This window comes from Molothrus ater, chromosome 7 (assembly GCF_012460135.2).
Source record: "Molothrus ater isolate BHLD 08-10-18 breed brown headed cowbird chromosome 7, BPBGC_Mater_1.1, whole genome shotgun sequence".
NCBI classification, from domain to species: Eukaryota; Metazoa; Chordata; class Aves; order Passeriformes; family Icteridae; genus Molothrus; species Molothrus ater.
This window is the reverse complement of record NC_050484.2, coordinates 8,250,078-8,275,125: the sequence shown is the minus strand read 5'-3', so window position 1 is coordinate 8,275,125 and position 25,048 is coordinate 8,250,078. Positions and strand designations below refer to the sequence as shown.

The following is a 25,048-nucleotide window of genomic DNA, read 5'->3' as shown; positions in this document are numbered from 1 at the left end:
AAGAGAAATAATGCCTTACAGAGCTTGTTTGTTTACTAGAGACTATAATAATATGATTTGGAAGGAAATGAATCAGAGGGACTGAACTGGAGTCAAGTCTTTTGATATAGGCAAGCATCATCAAGGCAGGGTTGAGAAAGGGTAAGCCCCTCTGAGAGCAGCAGGAGGAGGTTGGGAAGCATGACCTAACTTCCTGAGCTCTTCCTACATGAGGGAAACCATTTTCTTCTCAAGAAAGCCTACACACAACTGAAGAAAGTCCTACAGATGTATTCACATAAAGCATCTCCTATGGTTTTGGACACCAAACAACAATAAAACATCATCACACACAGTTTTCCAAACCAGCTCAGCTGGAACACCAGTGCACACACAGGTAACACGTTGGCACATACTCAGTGAGATTCTTACCTTCAAGGACTGGATTTGACTGCAAAAGTTGTTCTTTTACTTGATTAACCTCTGCCCCTTTTCCACACACAGCAGCTACATATGACATGACAAGTTTGCTTGCCTCTGTGGGGGAGAGCCAAATAAAACAGTGATAAGCATTGGCAAAAAGGCTGTGATGTGATTTTACAGACTAAATCTCCATCACGTTTTCTCAGTGCCAGACAGGAGCTGTGAGCACATTCATTTCAGTTTTCTCCTGCACTGTTGTGCCATCTGGAAATGCAGAAGGAGCACACCCTGCTCTGAGACCCATGCCATTACATCAGCAATTCTCTTGAATTAAATACCTAGAGCCTCTACCCAAGCTTTAAAAAAAGCCACCACTGGATACAGCACATTACCTGCTCCTTTTTCATTTAGCCTCAGTAAGAGGCATTCTTCAAGGGAAGAACATTATCCCCTGCTTACACATTGGAAATGTTTTAATCTAGCCTGAAAATAAACAGGCCCAGGCAGTTTCAAGACACAAAATACAGTTTATATCAGCAGATAACAACAAGGGCAAGATACAACACTTATACACATGTAATTACAGCTCTGATCTACAAGCAACTGAGTAACTGCAACATCACCTAAGGTGCTGCAGCATCTTTGAAAATAAAACCAACAGAAAAAGTGAAGCATTCATTTAAACAATAAAACTAGTTTGGAGCTGCTTTTAAGGAAGTTTGGAACTATTTTTGGATTTTCAAATCTGAGTTCATAGGGGTGTCAATCACCCATGACAGAAACAAAGATTAGATAATCCATCCAACCCTTCTGTTATTGCTGGTCAGGAAAAAGCAGCTGGAAAATGATTTGGTTTATAGAGAGAGTCTGTGATGGTTACTACGATGCAAGATAGTGAAATTTCAGGCAATACAGGCTGATATATAGTGTAATTACTAGCAGCTGGAAACCCTATCAATTCCAGACTGTGGTCATAAAAAAAAAACCAAAAAAAACCAAAAAAAACCCAACCATTACATTTGTAACAGATCTTCAGAGATCTGTTATAAATTTAAGTGTCTCATTTCAGGAAAGAACTGACAGATGAGACGTTATCCCTTGGATTTTGATTTTTCCTACTTAACCAAATTTGTTTGTTAGCATTATATTACTATTCCATGTGTAGAGGAAAATGAGCAAACCTGCCACACAGGAAGCAATCAGGGAGCAAAAACTTTAGGTGTGCTCAGAAGGCTCCCATCTCCTTTATTTGTGCCTCAATCCCAGCTCTCATTTTTTACTCTGTTCCCTTCAGAGCTTGGAATTACCCAATTATTTAATTTGAAATATTTCCTAAAACAGTCAACATCTTTAAGCACAGGCACTCAATCACTGAGAGAAACAAACATTTGCACTGAAGCAGCAAAAAAAAGCTATTATAATAGTTTACCCACAATGACTTCAATACAGGCTTTGAATATCAGCAAAAGAAAATAAAGGCCCTTTCTCTTATTAGGAGCTCTGTTTGCCCCAAGAAAGACATCAGGAGGGGAGTTATCACCCTAACATTTCAAAACGTATAAATAAACTCCTTATTCTGGTGATGCATCATGTTTTCTTGCCCAATGTAACTATCAGTTAACATTAAAAACATGCAGAGAAACAAGGACAAAATTGGAAGCAAATAACAAGATTCAACTGATGACAGCTCAGTTTCAGTTCTTCCAGGGCAAAAATGTCAAATATTCTGGCTACCAAAAATTTAAAACACAGTTACATAATATATCTGTAGTAAGAAGTTTGTTTCCTTAACTCCAGTAACTTCCTACCCTCTCCATCCCGTTTTGTACTAATCTTTACAAAAAAGGAATAATTCATATTATTTCCCATATGGCTAAAAAATTACAGAACCCTCTAAATCTCTATACAAATCTAAATGTACTATTTACATATAGAGAAGTTCAACAACTCAACCTCTGATTCACCTTTCAAATGAATAAATCACTAATATGTATGCCTCAGTTATATGTGACATGCTTGATAATTCACAATTTGTGAGGAAACCAAGACATTAAACACCACCAGTCCAGGACTCTTGGCTAAAGTCCGAGCTTCTAGACAAAACCTCAGAGTCATATTAATAAGAACTTGGGTTTTTAAACTACACTTCTACTGAACAGGTTTTCCTGTCATTGAACTGTAAAAAAAGATTACATTACAAGACTTCAAGACTTCTTAATTGGGTGCCACTAATCTTAGAGCACTAAAGATGATGCCTACACTTTTTATACTTTTATATGTTTCCAAAGTCTTGGAAAGCAACTTGTTACCTACTTTGAGTCTTGCTCAGAATAAGCACACAAAGCCCCACATATTCTCAGATGCAAAGGAAAAATCTCTCAAATTACTTGGAAACAGATGTATGCCTTCCTACCCGCTGTCTCTTCTGCAAGTCACCTCTGTTTTAAATTGCTATCTTTGAAAATAACCGGCTTCTTTCTTTTTTAAGGTCTACCTAAAATGTACTGCAGTTATGAAATTCTCTCTTGGTTTCTAACCTTCCAGTTTAAAAACCAGCAGCCATTTTCAAGGAAATTTCAACTTTGCCTAAGAAACTCAGTGTTCTGGCACACAAGCCAATCTTAGCACTGCAGCTGAGCACAGTGTGCGAAGGGCTGATAAAATTTCCAAAGTAATCAGCTACAGTTATTTCTTTTCCTTAGATAAATAGCATAATCCAGTTTTCAAAGGCATGTGTTCATTGAGAGACGAGTGGAAGCACCAAGTCTGGAAAACTCAGAGCATTCAGTTTTCCATGTCTTCAGGTTTCTCACCAGGACAGCCTAAACATTTTCTGGCCCTCGCAATACTCTGTGACAAGTCAGCATGACTTTGGTACAACTCTGGATACTGATGAGGACACTGAACTAACATGACATGGGACTTCAGTGTGGTGGCAGTTTGAAAAAACACTATTTTATGTGAGTTCACAGCTGCAGCCACAAGTGTGGCAGCACTCACTTCCTGCAATGGCCAGACACAGAGAAGTGCTGACATCTCTCAACTCTCACCAACTCCAGCTTCCCTCTGCAAGGCTCTGAACAGCCCTGAATGCTTTTTAATCAGATCCTAACTGCTCCTTACCTGTTTTCCCAGCTCCACTCTCTCCTGTGATAAGGATGCATTGGTCTTTGTCCTGGTCCCTTAAAGACCTGTAAGCTTCATCAGACAGAGCAAAGCTGCAAAGAAAGAAAGAGTCAATTGAGAATTAGGAAAAAAACCCAAAACAACCAAACCACCAAATATTGATAATAATTACAATCTGTCCTTTGCACAGCCAGGAAGGAAAAAAACCAACAAAAACCCAAAACTCTCCAAGTGCTAATGTTCCATTAGTGGTGAAGCATTCCCTTTTCAGAACATAAAGACCCACAGAAGCAAAATGGATACTTTATCTCAGAGGCTTACTTAGACCTCCTTCAGGAACAAGCAAAGATAATCTTGAAGATAGCAAAGTCAAAACAAAATAACAGAGTTTTAGGGAAGTGTAGCTATCTTTCTTCATTGAACAAAATGTCTTATTCTCCACTGAAAAAATGTCAACGCAACATCAGGGCATGGTTTGTCTGAAGATGTCTCTAAGATAAAGAGGGGAACCCTGAGCAATAATTACACCATAAGCCACAATTTCTACTCATAAGAAGAAATCTCACAACCTTATAAAACACTGAGCATTTTAAGCCTTTGGGTATAGCTGGACTTGTGCATGAATATGCAGAATTATTTCCCACTATCTGTGTTCTTATCCCAGTAAGTGTGATGCCATGTAGGGAGCCTAAAGTATATAACAAGAACCAACAGATTTCCTGTACCAAAAATGTCTTTTCCTGGAGGCTCAGAATATCATGACCCTGAAACTCCTGGGCTGCAATTTGAATCCAGATGTGCTCTGCTGCCGTGCAGCAACATATACTTTGGAGAAGTGCAGATGGTTTACTTATATTTAGTTTTCTTTAGTAGTAATTTTGAGACAGAACAAAGTTTTTTCTTTCAACTGCATTTTCCAATTAATGGAATTAAGTATTCTGGAAACTAAGCATTTTCCCCTTAGAAAAACTTAACCAAATAGTATCTGAAAGAGGATATAAAAGCAAACTCTAAATAAAAAGGCACAAATGCATAACCCAATTAAAGAAAAAATATGATATCCAAACACAGCATGTTTTTACATGAAATAAACAGCTGTTCAACAGACCAAGACCTTGGTTAGATTACTGCATCTAGTAAAATATTTAGTGTTTATATATCTCCAAAAGTGGATATTGTTTATTATTTACAGCAAACAAACCACGTATGAAAAACAGAAATGAACTCTCAGGTCAACATAAGATGCAGAATCACTGCAGGTTCAATGCACTTTTTAGAAACCTGATTCATTATTCTACAACAGTTTAGGAGTTTCACATTCAGCTGATAACAGCAAAGAGATCAAGTGTTTGTTTTGGACAGCACAGCTATATGGTGCTTTTTTCACAGGCTCCTCTATAGAAGAGCAAGCTCTTTGTCATGACACCAGTGATGGGAAGCAGGAACAACACAATGCAGGCAGTGAGAGCCACTCAGGGCCTTGTCTAGAGGCTCCTAACTGCTGCAGTTTGAAAGCATCAAATATTAAACCTACATCTACTAAAATCAGTCATAAAAAAAATCTTATTTATAAGTATAAATATAATATAAACATATATAATTATATATTACTTGTATATATTTTATATATAAATAGATATTAATTATATAGAAATATATAAAAATACAAATACATAAAATAATATATAAATTATTTAAAATATAATTTCCATTATAATTATTATATATTATAATTATATAAATATTATATATGAAGAGATAATTTATACATACTATTTCTATAAATAATTATATAAATATTACATGTAAATTATATGTTATAGAAATATAAATAATTATATAAATGTTACCTATAAATTATATATTATATAAATATAAAATACTTATTGCTACCACTGTCCCTTAGCTTCAGGCTTCCCTTCCCAAAAAGTTTATGAAGAGCATGACAAGTTATCTCCAATTTATCATCAGGTGCATGTGCAAGGTGGTTTTTTGTACTTCCTCATCCCTCACCTGTATTAGACTCACCTCACATTTGCTTATTTGGGTTTTGGTTTTGTTTGCCAGTTTGGCTTTATGGTCACATCTTGTTACCAGCCCAGCCACCCTCTGCAAGAGACCCAGGCAACCAAGTGAGGGCATTCTGAAAGATTTGGAAAATGGGGAACTGAAACAGCTCACAGCTCCTTTGCTCCTGAGCACCAACACCCTCCCCTGCCTCTCCAGGGCCTGCCAAGGATGCTCAGGCCATCGTTTCCCCCCTCTTTGTGTCCCTCCCATCTTCTCTCCTGCAGCACATCTGCCTGCCCAGCTCCACAACCCACCCAGGGCTCCACCTCTCTTCCCTGCTTTTCCCAGCCTGTTTTGTCCAAGGCACTAAATGACAATTCTCCTCTCTGCACAGATGGCTGGACCATCCACTTAACACCCGTGATCAAAGGTCATTGACTCCTTTTGATGCACATCCCATCCAACCCCGAGCAGGGCTGAAATCTGTGCTCAAACCTTAATGCTGCTGTGCTGACTGAAGCATTTGAACTCAGTAGTTCAGCTGGAGGTGAAAATGTGTTTACTAGAGAGTAGCAGGCTGTAATGTTTTTAGCATTACAACAAAGTCACATTGTGATGTGGCCAACATGCTGGAGAACTAGCAAGAAAAATATAAAATATTCTGCTGCTGCTGAGAGACCATGACACAATTTCTGGCACCCATTTTACTGTTTGGAATCCAAACTACAGTAGCAGCAACACTTTAGCAGACTCTGTTACAGGACACATTTAGGAAATTAATAATATTTGCTGAATGTTGCTGCAGATATACTTGCAATTTGAAAAGTACAACAGCACTCAGAAAAGCTTACTCCAGCACAGATTACCTTCCTTTTTGAAAAAAAAAAAAAAAATTAAAAGCAACAGGATGAAGATTAAAGAAATAAACTTCCCTGAGCATTCATGGGCCACATGAGACAAACTTTAACAATAATGCTGCGATTTCCACAGGTTTGACTGAGGGAAACTTTCAGCAAGAAGATAAGACTCTGAGATGCTTTTTTAAATTTACAGACTGGACAACTCATTCTGTGCCTCTTGTCCTTCAAACAGTCTTGGCCATCAAATAGTTTTTCACTTTGGAAACTATTTTCTTGGCAGTAGTTTCACACTGGAAAATGAAATAAGCATCAAGCACAGAGGAAGTATTCTCTGTTGATAGACTGAGTTACGAGTTAATCAGCTTAGTACCCATTCATCTTTTCTAATATACTGAATTTAAGTTTCTCAACAGCCCCTGTCAAAATGCATTTTACTGCTTGATGTATCTATTAACTCTGCCTGCACTGCATAGTTAAAGACACCAAATCATGCTTTTTCTCCTTCCTCCACAGAAAAACTGAGAGCCTAATACTGCAATGAGGTTTCTGAAATAGAAGGAGAGAGGGGGATTTCATCCAGTTCTGGTTTAATCCAGTCTAGTAAGAGTTTTCCTGCCATTTTCTTGAATCTGCACAACCTACAAAGCCTAATAATACCCCACCAGAGTATCAAATATTATCTACTACAGACAAAAGAAAAAATAAGTCAACTCATTTCAAAAGAAGCTTTGCATAAGTAGTTATCAAAAGTGACCCAGTAGAAGTATTTTAAAATCTATCACTGATGTTTCAACCATTGCTCCAACAATCCAATTGGAGGAGGAATAACCAAGAGTCTTTTTAAACAGCTAAGACTTGTCTTTCTGGCACTGCAAAAGAGCAATATCACATTTCTGTCAGTCTGAACAAAGAAAAAGACACATCTAATTCAGATGTCATGTTGACTTTCATGACACAACATTACACCTCACTGTCCTTCCTACCTATTATCAACATCCATAATAATCTTTACAGTAACAGAAAACCCAAACAAAAACAAACTTTGAGTCTTTTAGTTCAAACTCTACTGATAAAAAACTAGAATTCCATGCTATTGCCTATTTGTTTAAAAAATAATTTCATTTAAAGTCATTTAAGTTTAACACATATTAATGGTTTAGAGATCACAAAGAATCCTAGCCTTTTCCTTTAAGCAACATGAAGAGACATGGCTCTGTGAAGCCACATTGGCAACCATGGATTTAAACCACATACCTCTCTTTGAGCCACCTCCCAATTACAGAGCCCAAGTGAAATTTCAGAATAGTTTAAAAAGCAGTTATAAACCATGTGTTTCCAATTAGCTGATGAGTGCGTCAGCACTGTCAGTTACCATACCTTATAATAAGCTCTCCTTTGATTTTTAGGTTTTCCTGGAGGAAGATGACATCCTCTTACCACAACAAACACAGAAATTTTTACTGGAGCTCTCTTTTAGCTGAGACTTAAGTTTAGAAGCAATTTGAAATCAAAAGGCCGCCCACACCTGGCTCAGTAAGAAGCCTCTGCTTCTTTCTAGCACAGCCTCTTCAGCCACAAGCTCCAGATGGCCAGATCTGTCACAAAGTCCTAACCTAAAAACTTAACAAAGGGAAACAGCTCAGCCCTCCAAGGGAGGCTTCCAAAGGGCTCGGGCAATTTTCAGCATCCCAACAGCATCTCTGTGTTAAACATCTCTGTGTCTCTGGGGTCAGGAAGAGACAGGAGCCAGGTTCCCACCAGCTCACCCTGAAACAAGCAGCCAGTGCAGCATTTGAACACCCCAGATTGCACCCACAATTACAAAAGCCATAAAAATCTTGTTGTTATAAGTCAGAAATTCACTTCACAGGAGCAGCTTTTCTACCACGTTTTTCCTTCAAGCCAAACTCACCAGGATCAGTATTTGCCAGACACTGATACTTATTTGTGATATCATTTTCATGCTTCCTTTCATTTTCCTTAGCATTCTCAATCAGAAGTTAACTCGTTAACACTATTTTAAATTCTCTCCAACTGCTCTTCTCGTGCACTAATAGAGTCAATTCACTTATTCACCAGCTGCTGCTTTGATTCAGAGACCCTGGGTCTCCATTTCAGAACATCTATTGCTTAATCTTGGCTATTGGCTGACAACTTGTTTGCTACTTTCAAAGGAAATTAGGAAAATCTCTTTTATTGACTGTTCCAATTCCTTATGAAGCAGAGTCCTGGTACCAGGGCTCATTTCTGCCCAAACATGTCTAAACATGCTGGCAGGATGCTAAAGGCCAGTGCTTATCAAAAACTATATACCATGCTATACTAGAAAGAATAGAGGTAATACATAAATTGTGCATGCACTTTTAATATAAGTTTTACATAAAATGTAATTTAATGACTGCGAGTTTACTTCAGAGCATAATTTAATTTCCTTCCTTCTCTTTCTGAATGCATAGAAGTGCTCAAATAGCAGGCTAACAGCAAAGAAATTATTTCATTCTCTCATGACATGCAGTGGGAAAGCATCAGAACTGCATTTTGTTTCAGTATGAAAAGCCTAGCAACCTGAGCTAGGAAGAGTTGAAGCAGATTTTATAAAGTGCTTTGAGGCTTTACATTGTAAATCATCACTATTTGCTATATATATTCCCCCACCCATTGAAGCTCAGTGGAAAATTCACCATTCAGGAAAAACAACTGTAAGAGATTATTTATAGTATTAGCTCATGGTGCAGAATCATTTAATTGCCCTAAGGATAAAAAGTGTACTCCCATTTTCCATAATTACAAACTGTCTCATGTTCAGAGCTTTGACACACTTGAAAAGAAAAGGTTGATTAGCCTGCCACTGGAGTGAATAAAGTAACAGCTGAATTGATGGAGCATCAGCTAGGATGGACCTTCACAGGCAAGCAGCTGCTCTTTCAAACATGCCAATCAGGGGGAAAAAAATAAAACAAATTTAAACACCAGGATCAAGAGGTGTGCTAAGACAGATGGAAAGCCTTTGCTCCTAATCATATCCTCCATTTTTATTTTCCTGGTGAGCACAGAAACCTGTTTTATCAGCAACACTGTGTGGTAACACACTCAGCAGAAGGGTACATCCTGCACAGGCCTGCCCACTTTGTCATTCACATGAGCCACTGGGACATTATTAGATGCAGAATAAAGCCCAAAGCTGTCCCAGTCAGCCCATTGGATTTGTTAGAAGCAGCCATCATTTACAGAAGGGAAGGGACAGAGAAAAAGGGAGGGGGAACAGGACAAAGCCTCTCAATTTTCATGGGTAGGACATTTCAGTAGAGGCTAATATTAAGCCAGAGAGATTTATTTTCTGGTAGACTGGGAATATAATATAACCTCTGATGCTCAGATACACACTGCAGGTTTAGCAGAAGACTTGTCTCAGACCAATAAGCTGAGGTCTGGACAAAAAGAAAAAAGCTCTTGCTGAAAATCTTGTCTTTGTCAGACTGAGGCAGATCTAAGGTGTGTTCAAAGAACTTCAACTCCAAAACCTCCCTACAGAGAGGTTCAGACAATGCTTCTTCCAAAATACTGTGCCTACACAGCCTCCTAGCTCACCAAAACCTGGTCCTTTTCCCTCTCACAGGATGGCACATATTTGCACTCCAAAGGAGGTTTTATCAGTTGTGATAATTTCCAGTTTTGATAATTTCCTTTTAAGTAAAAATTAAAAAAAAAAAAATCTAAACCAACAGTGATCTTTCCCCAGCACTGTACAGAAAAGCCAAAACTGCAGCCATTGATTTTCCACCTATTTCAACAACCTCTAAGACATCTTGTTTGAGCTCACATTAACATGATGGAAAACAAGAAGTGCCTTTTACCAGGAGCCTGTGACCCAGCTGTTGCCTTATTTTCCTTCAACCAGTGCAAAACAGGATCTCTGCAGCTGAGGATGACCATGCCACTTGCCAATCCAGACTACAAAATAAAGTCTCCCTGTGAGTTTTAGCAAGCCTGACAAGCATGGCCACATCCCATCCCAGAGCTCAGTGCTGGCAGTGCAATACACCCAGCAGAGATTGAGGAGAGTGGTCTGGGCATGGCCCCAAGGCTGGGTCCTCCAAGGAATGCAGGGAGCAGCAGGCAGAACCCTGGTGCTGCAGATAACCAAGCCCACAGGCCCATCCCCAGTGCCCCTGACAGGTTTTCCATGGAGCACCAGGTTGAGCTGGGTGGTCCAGGGCCCACCAAGCTGAGCTGATGTGTGCCAGTGCCACTGTACCCACCATGAACACCTGCAGCTGCACACAGACAGGGCTCCTGGCTTGGCCTAAAGAAGGGAACTGAAACAGCAAACTCCTGTTTGGAGCAGGTTCATGCCATTGAAGTGAAGATACACATAAATTGAGGTGGGGCAGGGAAGCAAGTATCTCCTTGCTTTCCAGCTTGGCTTGCATTCCCTTTTGACTAGTCCCATTTCCTTGACATTACATCAGCCAGCTGGATGGCACACAACCATCACCTCCTCCCCCACAGGGACACTCTGTGGGCTCAGCCCAGCAGGAACCAGCAGGGCCCAGTCCCACAGCACCAACCAGATGAGTCTGTCACCCAAACACTCTCTGACCCCAAATGCCAGCTGTGTTACCCCAGGCAGACACAGCTCCTGCACAGTCAAACAGGAGGACACAGGCAGGCCTCCCACACACCTACCCCAAGTCGGTCTGCTGCCACCTGCACTGCAAAGATTTCAAGTTTCTTGAGGGAAAAGGAACTTCTGTTCACAAAATAAATAATTCTATTGGGCTATGATATCCTTGAAGGGAAGTACAGGAAGTGTTTTCTATTGTTTCATCAAAAATCAGATTTAATTAGATGTTTATTTGCTAGGATGAATCAGCAATTGCATGCTTGATTTAATGACTACCAAAACCAGCCAAGTCCTTACACTCTGTGTTCTTAGTGCAAAACTGTAGGCTGAAGTTTCCTGGTAGCCAAATTCTGCATCAGAAGCTGCAGGTTTTTCCTTGAACTGCCATCCCAAATGCACTAGAGGAGCCTGCAGACCCCAGGGGAGAAGCAGCTTCACAGCACAGCAGAAATGCTGATGGCAAGAAGCTCCTCATTTTTCTCCACAGACCTTCTGAAGCTTCCCAGTCCCTGAGGCTGGGCTTGTAAAATTTGGGATTTATTCCACTTTTCTAGTTCAAATGGAGCAGCAAGGGGTCAGACAGCTGAACAGAAAGGGAAGACAGGAGCAAACTGATTTGCCATGCCTGGCTTCTGTCAGAGTTTAACCAGAGGGCACAAAATTATTTAAAATCCCAGTTCACTGTTTCATCTATGCAGAACCAGATTTGAATTGCACCTCTGAGCTTTTGCATATGTGTGGAAATGAAGGGTTGCTGGGACAGGGAGGAAAAAAGGAGCAGGAGAAAACAGTCATTCCCTTTGTGCATTGAAAAATAGAGACACTCAATATTTTTACAGAAAAATGAATTCGTTTCTGTACCTAATACAGAATGTGTGTGAAACTCAGGGAAGTTCACTTGCCAAACACACATGTTCAGTTCAGCTTTGATCAAATTTCACATAAATGAAATCTTTTTCTGTAGAGCAAGAAATGCCTTGGTTATGCTGCTACACCATGAGAATAACATGCCCCAAAAAACTGGAGTTCATCTTGCCTTAGCTGACTACAAAGAATACATTTTCCATCAAAATGAAACAATGCAAAACAATTATTCCTCATGTTTAAAACAAAGCTAGTGGTTAAAAAGGGGTCCTTAAAATTATTCACAGCTATTTCAGAAATAACAAGCCCAGACCACAGGTTAAGTTGGATACTTAGAAAACAAAACTCTATAATCCTATTAGAGGAACAATGATCATCACAACTTTAGTCCTATACAGACAGGAATATACAATGAATTGTTTTGGCCTTTCTTTTTAATTTATAAATAGGATGTATCTTTGGGACTTAGAGTGTGTGCTATTCCCAGACAGTGGCAGAGCACTGATTTGCTCTGTTCAAAAACTCCAGTGACTTCTTTATCTCACAAATGAAACCACAACAGGGCTGTGCTGGTTGTGGGGTTTTCCTGGGGCACTGAAGGGCAGAGTGCTGCTCTTATGATTTCACATGAAAAAGTGTTCAGCAAATAGTGTTCCATGTCTCTGCCTCAAAAATACATCTCAAAAAAATCTCCTGCTTAGCAAATAGAAAATCCTGCTTTTTTTCCCTGCAGCCCTAGGAAGCAGCCTCAAGTCAGAAGGCAGAAATATGTAATTTTCTCCTGATGCAGTGACAGCAGAGATATAGCAAGTCAAGTTTTGGAACCATGCAGGGTTTATTGATACCATGTGCTCATGCAGGTCTTCTCTCACTGCAAATAATTTTACTGCAGAACTATCAGCGCTTTCCAAACAAATTTGTTCTACTTTGCTAACTCAAGAGAGAAAAATAAATTTATTCCTTGATTTTAAAGTAAAGAAACGTGTTCCAGTACTCGGGGACAGAAAAAACAGCAAAGTGAGGTGCACAGCTTCACGTACTCACTGCACAGAAAGGGACATGCTTTAAAAGGTCTCACCTCACAAAGAAGTAATCCAGCACAATTGAACTCCAGCATGCAGCACATACCTGAGAGCTACAACATCTCAAAAGATTCATTTTGTGTGACTTCATAGCTCTGTCTGGTGAGACAGGTAAATAGATGTCAGCCATGTATTAGTGCAACACACTCCAGTGGACTGCAACAGTTTGCCAGCAGAAAACATGCCAAGCATTCCACCAAATTCATCTCATGGTACTGGAGAAATACAATCAGAGAATCATAGGACTGGATTGGAAAGGATCTTAAAGCTCATCTTGTTCCAACCTCTCTGCTATGGGCAGGGCACCTTTGCTAGACCAGGTTGCTCCAAACCCCATCCAGCCTGGTCCTGAACATTTCCAGGGATGGGGCAGCCACAGCTTCTCTGGGCAACAGTTCCAGTCTCTCACCATCCTCTCAGTAAAGAATTTCTCCCTGCTATCCAACCCAAACCTACTCTCAGCCTGAAGCCAGTCACCTCACGCTCTTGTCCAAAGTCCCTCTGTCCCCCTTGGTCGTGGGCTCCCTTGAGAAGGGCTGTAATTCTGTCACCCCAAAGCCTTCTCTTCTCCAGGCTGAACAATCCCAAATCTCTCAGCCTTTCCTCACTGCAGAGGTGCTCCATCCCTCTGATCACCTGGAGTCCTTCCATCAGGTCCCTGTCCCTCCTGTGCTGGGAGCCCAGAGCTGGATGCAGAGGGGCAGTAGGAGTATTCTCACATCCTCAGACCTGTTTGTAAGCTAAACTAAGCTGCCAATCACCGGATTTGAAATCCAGGCTCTGTAACAAAGGCTAGAATGCAGCTGCCCACAAGTTTATCAGACACAACAGTGACAGAACTGCAAATAAAAGGAATTCACTTATCTGGAAAACATCTGAAAGGCAATGTCAACACTATGTAATTACATAGTTATGCTGCTACTCTGCTCAGAGGTGTTACTGAATCCTTTTTGATTTTGTAAGTAACTCTTAAGTTCTCTTAACAATCCAAGTAGTTTGTTAAGAAGTTAAGAAGTCTTACACAACTTAATTTCTGCCTCCCAGCTCTCTTTTCCAAATAAAATCCCTGCCATGAACCCCTGGGCAAAGTAGACACTGGACCTTATCTGAGCTTCTGAGAGCTTGTTAGCTCAGGTACAACATTGAGCTAACATGTCTATCTAGTCTATTAAATGCCATTTGCTCAAGTTTGTGAATGAGATTTGTGGACATATGTCCAAAATCATATTTGTATGAATGGTCAAAGCAAGAAATAAAAAGCCTCCTTCAGACTGCTCAAACATGAGTCTCCGATTCAGCCCACGTGGGCTTATTTCCAGTAACAATTTACTGCATCTATGTCCTTGGTTGGAATGCTGATGCTCAAGGAGGACGTCAACTGCACATATTTGTTCTCATCCTCTCTACATCCTCACTAAAAATCATCTTGGAGTAATTAAGACCACTTGCAGCTTGAACTCCACAAGGTTTAGCTACTAAAAATCATTTCTGCATTATGTAAAATGGAAATTCTATGGAAGAAAAATGCAGATTTAAACTAATTTACTGAAATGACCACAATTAAACTGTCTTTGTAGTTCAGACCTTTGTTTGTAAACCCGAGTCCCAGCTCTCTTATCTATTCAAAACATAAGTACAAGATTATTCAGTGTGCTAGACTGTAAATATTAAGACTGTATTTCCTGATTCCTAACATGAAAAAGTTTACCCTTAATAACCCAAACTACATTAACCACGCTGTACCCAGAGCTGAATAAAACAGAGTTTTTTGCATAATGGTGCTGATGAAAAGAGATTGAATGGGAAATGATCTGCTGTTAACAGTGGCACAATATCTGCAATTTTACTAGTGTTTCTTTAAGGCTTTAAACATCAACCTTGCTGATGCTGTACCGAAAATCACAACAAAGGCTCCTAGCAGAGCAGATGGGCATTTTCTAGTGGGCTCTAAATTGCTTAAAGGAAAGAAAAAAAAGAAGAAAAAGAGACAACCATTAAACACAATGAGACACTTCCAATGAAAGAACAACAGCTGTTCTTACTTGCAATCTGAAATCCCAGATCTTAAAGAGAGTACCAGGCTGCCAGTGCAGGAAAGGCATAATGAAAATTCTGGTCTATGTATACACAGTGCATTAAATGGGATTTGTCTCCTTTCTGACAGGGCCTATACCTGTCCTCACTTTTCAGACTGCATTTAAGAAAGGAAACACAGTAGTTTCTCCTTTTTAAGTATAACTCATTATTTTCAGTGTGCAAAAAGTCCCAAAATTCTAATGAAAGGAAAAATGAAGCTATTGAACATTCTACTTCAGGTGACAATGTGAATTAGTTCTAAAAAAATCTCAGTATTTTATGTCCTAAAAATATCAATGGCATAATATAATTTCTAGACAGAAAAATCCAGTTCCAGGAAAATGAGAGAAATGGGATCTGGCAAAAAAGTTACCATTAGTTTAGTCTGCTGAAGCATTTACACACATCCCCAACATATATTCAGGAACTTTTTTTTTTTCTGCTTTTTTTCTTAATTATCTTTGGTCTAATAATCTAGCTGAGTTCCAAACTTTTCTGTGCTTACAAATAAGCATAGACTATTACAGATACACTCACATGCAAGGGAAAAAAAAAAAAAAAGGAAGAGGGAGATTGTCACAGATAACCAAAAACATTTGACTTTCCATCCCCAACATGACTGAAGTCAAATGTGAAGTATGTTGTGTACAGGGGTACGAGTAAATATTTGAAAACAGTTCTGAAAACAAAGTTATTTTGTTGAGGATCTAAGCCAGCAGTTAATTCATGAGGGATGCTCTGAGATTATTTTCCTTTGTACACCATGACAACAACTAGAGAGTTACAGAAGCATCTGGAACAGATCTCAAGTTAAGTGTTTCCCTTAGAAACTCACACTATTTTAAAAGGTACCCAAATTCTTGCATTCCTCTTCCTCAAGGAGCCCCCTGGGCACGTGAGGGCTGGCTAGGAGAGCTCTCCAAAGGAGACACTGATGGATGAGCAGGCTCTCCTGGAGCCAGGTGGGTCCTGCCCAGAGAGGGGGCCTCTGGCAGGGGCACCTCAGGAGCTGTGACTGACAGCACTGCCAGCTGCTGTGGCTGGGGACACTCAAAGGGTTTGTGAGCAAGCAGAACTGGTGCTTCTGAATGCTTTTGTCATGGCAGAATACACTGCTGCAGCTTCTGAGAGACCCAGAGATGAGGGAGGGTGGGACCAGAGGCAGCCAGCACTCTCCATCTTCTGGGGTATTTTGGGAGGCAGTTTTGCCTTGATGCTTTTTATAACCCCTGAGGTCTCTATATATACTCCTTCCTAGGCTAGGAAGTGTTTAAATGCCACAAGAGCACAGAAATCCAGCCTGGCTCCACACAGGCTGTGTGCAAGCAGCCCTGTCAGCCCCAGCCCACCTGCACAAAGCTCTGCTGCTACATGGCATTGTCTGTTCCCATCCTGGACATCCCATGTCCTGGACACCAACAGCAGAATGACAGCACCAGGGCCATGCAAAAAAGAATTTAAAGGGCCTTTTCATTTCTTAATTTAGACTGAGCTACTTAGAGGGGCAACAGAAAGGCTCATTCCATCAAACTTTGGAATCCAGTCTAAATGTCACTCCAGAGTATTCTGAAAATTGAAATAGAGCACAACATTCATATACACACTGCTTTTTTCAGGCTGTTTATACTCCTTGGGTGTTGGGTGCATTTCTGGAGCTTCCTTACAACCACATATCCTGCTATAAATCAGTTCCTGTATTACTCTGCATTATTAGAAAATTTCATGCAATCTAAAACCAGCAGCAAACAAGCAAATACTGTTCTTGTCAATAAGACTATATGCAACTCTGGAGCACTGGGGCGAGATGGCTGCAATATGTGCTATCCAAACCCACTAAAACAGCCCTGCTCAAATTTCAGAAAAAGCTAAATTAGTTGTTGTATGTGGAAGAAACCCTGCTTTATACCCTGAGCCTTCAAACTGGCAAAATGCCTTTTCAGAGGTCATTCACTTCAGTATGGCCACATCACAATTGCCTTCCTCAAAACTCTTGTTTCCTCAGAAGGACTTCTGAGGTCTCTAGCCAAGTGTAAATGTAGGAAACTGTGCATGCCATGATTGGTGTGAGAGAACATTGCAATAGAACAGGCTCTTCTCAGGCATGAAGTCCTTCTGGCTCTTGAAGCAAGTGTGATGTTTCATCACCCCCCCTTTCACCTCTGGGCTTGAGGGACTTACATTCATGGGCTCACCACATCCAGCTCTGCCTCCCTACAGAGGCTAAGAGAAAAGTCTCACCCTTACCAAGAAAAGACTTCAAGGTTCTCTGTAGGGCTCCACCCCCCTCTTCTTCTTTCAATTCACTCCAAGCATGGGTTTAACAATTAGGTACTCAGAGTCCTCTCTAAGTGCTATTTATGATTTCCACCAGTCACAGATGTTCCTTCCCTGCCTAGTGGTCAATTATGCCAACTGAACTCTGAAGTGAGCAGCTTCCCTCAGCCATAAATCTCTTGTGAAAGCAGAACTCTGCTGATGAGCAAGTCCAAAGACCGAGTCTCTGGAGAAGTCAGGAATTATTAGGAATAAGAACAAAATCTGTAAAATGGGATACTGCAAGGTGAAGAAAACCACAGTGGGTGGTTAAAAAAGAGAAAAAAAAATAAAAAGAAAGAAAATGAAGATTAGGAAAGTACAAACTGAAACGGAAATGTTAAAATAAACATACTGGGGCAATGAAGGACACTTAACTATGTCACAGCCTCCCATCCCACCCCCAACTTCTTCAACAAAGACAGCTACTATGCATCTTACCACTCTGCTACCTATGGGTAAAAGCTTACTTTTACATACAGGTAAAAACTATCCTTCACAGCTGGAGCTTTATCACACCCTCCAGACAAAAATGTTTGCTTTACATCACAGAGGAAAAGAGTTACTGAAACCTTGGTGTTCCTGAAGACATCTGATCCTTTAACACCAGCAGAAAAAGAGCCACAAGCAAAAATCTAACTTCTATATTCAGCATTTACATCAGCTCAAAAGCTGAAAAGCAAATTGTATCCATTATCAGAGTAACTGCAAATATCCACAGGATAATGATTAATCCCAATAATTATCTACATGACAATAACTGAAATGTGAAACATAGAAAAGATCCTCATTATTGCATTTAACAGGTATCACATTGGTATATTTGTGCTTGTATCCCATTTAAAGGCAAGCAGGTTTTCTAGAGTTGCCTGCATAAATTTAAGTCTAAATTTGAAACCTTTACATGCAAAACTATTCAGAAAATTTCAGAAACGTTGATTTAAAATAATCAATAATAAGTAAATAAAATATACTTCAAATTGCCTATGTGGAATTCAGTAAGTGTGTGATAAAAGCCACCTCCAGATTTCTCATGTCACCCTAAATACTTCAGTGCATAGCCTAAAAAACATGCAGAGTGACTGAACTCTTATTTGAATGTAGCTGGCCATTAGCAATACAGCTGCCACTTTTACTTCATCCCCCAACTTAAAATAATCTGTATTTTTTTCAGAGCAAGCAGGTAGGGCATCTCAGACCATAAAGGGGAGCCAAAAGCCACCTGTCACCTTCCCTTCCAGGGACAGAGAGCTGCTAGGAGCCAGGAGACAAGGTTAAAACAGAAAATTCAAGAAAGCACCTACTCTCCAACCCCTTATTGCCAATCTGTTACTGGTAGGGAAGTGATACAGGATGATGGTTACAAATATGTGGGATGATGATCTATTTGGTTTCCCATTGCATTGACTTCAACGATGCCAGCAGCTGCCTTTGTCACCAGGGAAAAATCAGTGTAAAATAGCAAGATAGCTTGGTTTGCTCTCATGACTAGCTCAGCCACAAGGTAAGCAAAGCAGCAATTACATCAACTGAAAGAGTAATTACATCAACTGAGAGAGCAGAACAGAAGTGTAAGAACTGCACAAATCAAGCAGCAAACTGTTTGAACACTGAAATGTCATACTCTGCCCTGCCAAGTCAGAGACAAGTTTGATCCTGCCTTGCAGATAAAGACAAAACCAGCAAGATTAACAGCATTAAAACACAAACAACAAGCCAGCAATTAAAAAGTTTGGTCAACTTCCTATTACACCTATGCAAATAGCCACAGACCATGAAAACAAGCATTCAAGGAGACCTAGAAAAATAACACTTCTATTACATGGTGCCACAACAACAGTAGCACAGTAGTGCACTCAGGGAGGAATGAACTAGTAAAATAAAAACCTCTTGGATCAAATTTTATCAGCTATAACGCTATCCAAAATCACCTGACCAGAAACTTTCTCTCAGCAACTCAGTTTGGCTGCCCATTCAAAGTGTGACTGTGACCCTACTCTAGTTTCCAGAGATCATTAAAAAAAAAAAAAAACAACAGAAAAACAAACCTGTCCAAGCCCTGCAATTAAGTGTTAACTGGCGTCACTGAAAGCATCAGTCACTCTCACAGACGCTCTTGAGGAAACACAGAACAGAGGACGAGGTGTTCCCTCCCTCCTCTCTCAGATTAGGGCTGAGAAAACACCTGAACAGATTTTTCACCCCCTACAATGTGTTCCTTACAGTGACCATACACAGCAGGAAATCTGCAGGTATTTCCTTCCTGTCATTATAAACTTCTGTCTCTTTTTCCTTCGGTTCCCCTGTGCTGGCCAAGCCTGCTCTTTACCTGGGACAACTGATATTCTCAAGCGCAGCCTCCTCACCTATCACACTGAGGCACATACAAGCAGCTCCAGCCCAGACAGAAGCTCACAGAAAATTCTTGGAAAATCAATAAAACATGATTTTGGTTCTCCAGGAGCTTCCATACAGAGCTGTCCCTGTGGGAACAACCCATGGCAGACTGTTCTAGAGATGCTGACACTTAAATCCTGGTCTTCCCAAACCTGAATGTTCTCTCCAAAACTGCAGATGTTGGAGAATTTGAGCTGTTATACCAACAGGAGAAGGAAGAGTTTTGGTGCCATACTGACCTAGTATCTATAACAATCTCTAACCAAACCACTGCTAGAAATTTTGCTTTAATTAATTGCTTGCATTTTTCTAGCTAGCACTAGTACCAAAGTTACATTATTTATACAAAAAGAGATGTTGAAATAAGGAACACAGTATATCTAATTCTATTTCTAGACAAACTTTTTAGGTTGGATAGATTAGTTTCCTTCTAAACAATCAAGAGTTTTACTTTGCTCAGGATCACACAACAGAAGCCAAAAGTCTTTCCCAGTGGGTCTTCCCCACAATCAATTCTTGTGAAGAGTCCATGGCTCAACAGAGATTTTACACATCAAAGAAAACCAAGTATGCACATTTCCACAAATCAATGGGGGTTTTTTACCCCCGTGGCAGAACAAACACCACAAATTGCAATTTGTCTCGCAGCATCTCCTTATTAAAGTTCCTGAGCAGTAAAAAAGAGCCACCTTGAAGATTGCAAGGTCTCTGAGGAAGTGCAGCAGCCTCCCTAGACACGCCTGAACCCTGCTTTTAGCAGCGGCCTAGTGCTGCCAGAGCAGCCAACCCTAGAATTAGCTGCAAGCTCCAAGGGTGGGATGATGCCAGCTCCGTCCCTAAGTCTGTCAGTCCTCAGTCTGTCCTGAGCAGCAGGGTAGGCAGGCATAGTGAATAGCCCAGGCCTGGCTCCAAGCCCCCCTGACAGCTCCACTCAGGATCTATCAACCAGCAGCCAAGGACCAGCTCTGTGTTTGCAGGCTGGACAACTGGACTGGCACAAATCCTTAGGTACAGCACCAAAGGAACTCCACACTAAAGGGGATGACAAGTTGTTTAGGTTTGCCAGAGATGCCATAAGGCAGCCTACATAGCACTTATTTTATACACCTACAATACTGCCCAAATATCTCTTGAAGATGGTGAGAATTCTACCAATTTTAGCAGAGCCAAAAGAGACTCTTCTTGATTCTGCAACTCCCATAAGCATCTAGAGACAGGTGGGAAGGGAAGCAAGGTCACCATAAAGTAAGATCATTTTATATTTCTACAATTTGCAAATGATGTAATAGAAACAAAGATTATTTCCTAATCCTTTACTTTAAAAGATATTTTGTCCACTTCTGACACTTAGGTGTCAGAAGACAAAACTCTCACAGAAGCAATATAAAATAAAGAAAATTTGTGAAGAGATCATATCTGTCCAAAACAAATTAGGCCTACTTTTCTTGATTGGGGACTCTATCCAAATTGCAAGGAAAATCTATTACTATCAAGCAATTGAGATCTCATGACAAAAATTAAAAGTCAATATTTTCTCACTTCAGTCTCTTGCTCTTAAAGTAGATTTCTAGTGTTTGGGTTCCAGAAGTCATTGCTGTGAGGTGGGAACCTGACCATAAAATTATTGTCATTAGTGATGAACGATGTTTATGAAATACTTTTCTACCAAGTTCAGACTCTCATAATACACACAAGAATGACTCTTGATCATTTCTGTTGTGAAAAACCATCTCTCAAGGGACAGAAAAACGTGGAGATCAATGTATTAGTATGTACTTGATTCAAGGTGTAACCAAGTACATACTGACTTTCAGAATGTCAGACAAACTTTAACTCACAAGTTTTATTTTTAAAATACTCCATCATTTGACAGCAAATTTTATGCAGCTGAACAAAATTAGCAGAGCAGAAAGTTCTTTTAGCAAGGAACTGTGTCAATTTAGCAAGCAATTGGGCTTGCTAAACAAAACAGTGAAGAAAGAAAACCTGAATTTAGCCAGAGTTCAGAACCAAGAAGTCCAAGAACAACCATAAATTTATTTGATCTGATTATTGGGCTGTTTGCATTTCAGACTATGCTTCTGGGAGAGTGACAGATGAAGTGTTAAGGCAAAAAATTAATCAGTTAACTAAATATCTTGCAGAACACTTTGTACACATAATTTTCATTTAACCTCAAAGTTAACACTGAAACAAGAGGTATAAATGTATGGCCCTGTTTAGACACTTATCTGACCACTGATTGACCCAGTCAGTCTCCTGAATTTGTGGCTGAAGGGTCAGGTGCAACCCCACAGCCAGCTGGAAACCCTTCTCCTTCCCAGTGTCACTGAGGGGAGGAACAGCTGGCTCCAGCCTCACCTCTAAAACTGGCAAGGTAAAATTATTACAGCAACATGCAGACCTTGAGGACCACGTACCTTACTCTCAGACACACCACCCACACCTGCAAACAGCACCTTGACCTATTATTCATCCTATTTTAGCCCTAAAGTTTGCATTATGCATTTAGGATGCTCTGGCTGTCCTTTATGAATGGGCTCATTTCCAGCCAGCACAGAGAAGACCAAGCTTTAATTTTCCTACAGTTACCATTCAGACATATCCAACACGTTTCTGCATTCATCGTGAGAGGGTTGGTTTTTTTCTGCATTGCACGAAGATAATTTAAGAGTTTCAGATATCAAAAGTAACACTATATGATTCAAACATATTTAACACCTCGAGGCTCCCAGGAGGCACCTGGACTTTGAAAGAAACAGATTTCCTTGAAAACAGACTGCTTACTTCACCGTGCTGTAATACTGGCTACTGCTAACAGTTAGGGAGGAATGTTCTGAAATGCACATACCAGGCCCTAAGTGCATGAAAGAAGAAGAGTAACTCATTTTAACTTCACTTTAAAATACAGCTGAGTGAATAAAAATTCATTTTGGGGGAGTGGTGGTGTGATTTTCATTTTGGTTGCCTTAATCAACAGATCTTTTGAGGAGAGAGACAGCTGGTACCATCTGTTCCCAGACAGAATGAAAACTAAAATTTCTTTGCTGTACTTACATGTGAGGACTGAGTTCATAAAAGTTTCGGTTTCTGTATTCTTCCACTTTCTCTGGAGTATAAATGGGTAGAGATCTGTAGGGGTTTATTGATATCACCACACTGCCAATGTATGTCTGTTGAAGGAAAAGAGAAAATTATTGTGGGATTTTCTTTTTGACATAATTTTGCTGCTTATATATTATTTACCCATTTAATAATTTTGTGGAAACAAACAAACAAACAAAAAAAAGGCCTAATTGTAGCAATGAATAAATATGTTCATAATTTTCAAAACACCTTTTAGATACTCTCTCTGTTGGGTCCCAACTAGCTATTTCTGCATAACTGAAAGCCTCTTATGAACATTTTCTAAAAGAAAGCCCAATCATACTATATTTCTGTGACTAATTCAGCTGGGGGAGGGAAAGGCAGAAGGACACAGATGTTCACAAAGAACTGACTCTATCTGCATGGCAAATGTCACACAAGCTTTGCTGCAGCCCTTGGCCACTCACACCAAACCCCAAAAGGCAAGGCTGGCACTGGACTGTGCCCCTCTTCCCAAGGAGGAACTTTATGTCACCTTGTCAAAGCCCCAGGCACAGAAGAAACCTGAAGGGGAACAGCCTTGGACAGGTTTCTGCCATGGTTCCTCAGCAGATGTGAAGTGCAATTTGTATTTTCAGATTCTAAATGTACTCACCATCACCCTTGGGAAGCAAAGGGAAAAATGTGTTGTTTCACTCTGTTAGACCCCATGCACTGCTGGGCTCAAGGAAGACCAATTCTGTACACAATAAACTTGAATCCTTAAGCGTACTGTCAGATATCCCACAGCTTTCTGCGCCTCCCTCAGCTCCAAGGGCTGCAAACAAATACACTGAGCGGCAAGAAATGCCAAAACCCCATTCCATCCTGCCTGCAGATACTGACCAAAGAGTAATAAAAACCCCAAGTGTTTGGTATCTCTTTGCACAACTGTGAAACAAATAAATAACACCTGATGAAACATGTTTTTTCCAGTAACCAGTGCTCCCTAGGAGGTGTATATGCTCTACAGAAAGCCATAGGTTCCCATTACTTGGATTACATTTGCAGTAACTACAGAAGAAAAAAAACAACAATAGTTTTTTTTTTAAATGTGCTATGATTCCAAAGGGCTTCTGTGCTGATATCTCAGCACCTGACAAACACTATTTGGATTTTTCCCCACAACACTTCTTAGAGAAAATACTGTAATTTGCACTTTGAAATGGGAGGAGAGGCATGAGGAGCCCAAGCTACTGACCAAGCATGTTCAGTAGAGCACCAAATTATGGCCAAGGCTGAAATTACAAATGAGAAATATTAATTGCTGCAACCCTTCCAGATCCAACTTCCATGCCTAAAGCAATTTCCTGCTAAATGCTACTAAATCTGGTCCTAAGCAGAAAGCGAGGAGAGGAATATTTCCCATTTTCCATTGCACACGTATGCCCAGGCAAGCTGTGAACTCACATGGCATCTTCTGTCCCAAACTGAGTGGAATAAACCAGACTGCAGTGATAAAACAAGTGGCATAAGGCCTCCAGAGACTCTTAAAGCTCATCCTTGTAGTGTTTCCTATTCCTGGGATGGATCAGAAGCAGCCAAAAAATTACGAGTTCTGCTCCTTTCAAGTACACACCACAGTGTGTGCTTATGTAAATGTTCTTCAAATAAAGAAAAAATGGTTCTAGTTTTGTGGTCATCCTCCCCCTATGGAGGAAATAATTTTCCAGCTATGTCTAATCTCTTTGGCTGAACAAAATGGAAATGCTAAAATTGCCTTTCTGCAGTGTTTACTTTGCTCTCTCTCAATACAAGCGGCCTTGGCAATTTGGAAGTCTACAGATTCCTGGCAAGACTAACAGATGCCCAAGACTAAGAAGCTTTCTAGCCTTCCCAAGTGCACAGATAGCCCAATTAGGACTCTTTTCTGATAAAACAATAATAAATTGTTTCCTCCTAAATCTTAGGAATTTGTGAACTCAGCCTGTTGTGAAACCAGTGCTGTAAAGTATCAGCAGAAGAGAGATGAAGGCCAAATCTTAAACATTATATTCTGAAACATGATTTCTTTGGAACACAAAGACTTGTCCCTATTCTGCTATCATAATAGCATACAATTTAATTGCTAAGTTCCTTGAAGTACCCTGGGACTTCAAGATAAAGAAAGACTACTGAAAGTGAAAACCTTGATTTTTAATTTTGAACACAGGCATTTAAATGAGATT

The 25,048-nt window shown here is 40.2% G+C and overlaps 1 protein-coding gene across 4 annotated transcripts in view; it reads right to left on the bottom strand.

The window, feature by feature from the left end:
- The window catches only part of MYO1B (myosin IB), a 109,304-nt gene that overhangs the window by 57,442 nt on the left and 26,814 nt on the right, over positions 1–25,048 (bottom strand). For all 4 annotated transcript variants that reach the window (XM_036386397.2, XM_036386396.2, XM_036386398.2 and 1 more), the window contains exons 3-5: positions 22,812–22,927; positions 3,526–3,620; positions 412–516 (exon numbers count right to left, since the gene is read on the bottom strand). In XM_036386397.2, the coding sequence (XP_036242290.1) occupies positions 412–516; positions 3,526–3,620; positions 22,812–22,927 (316 nt within the window). The remainder of the gene's footprint in view (positions 1–411; positions 517–3,525; positions 3,621–22,811; positions 22,928–25,048) is intronic.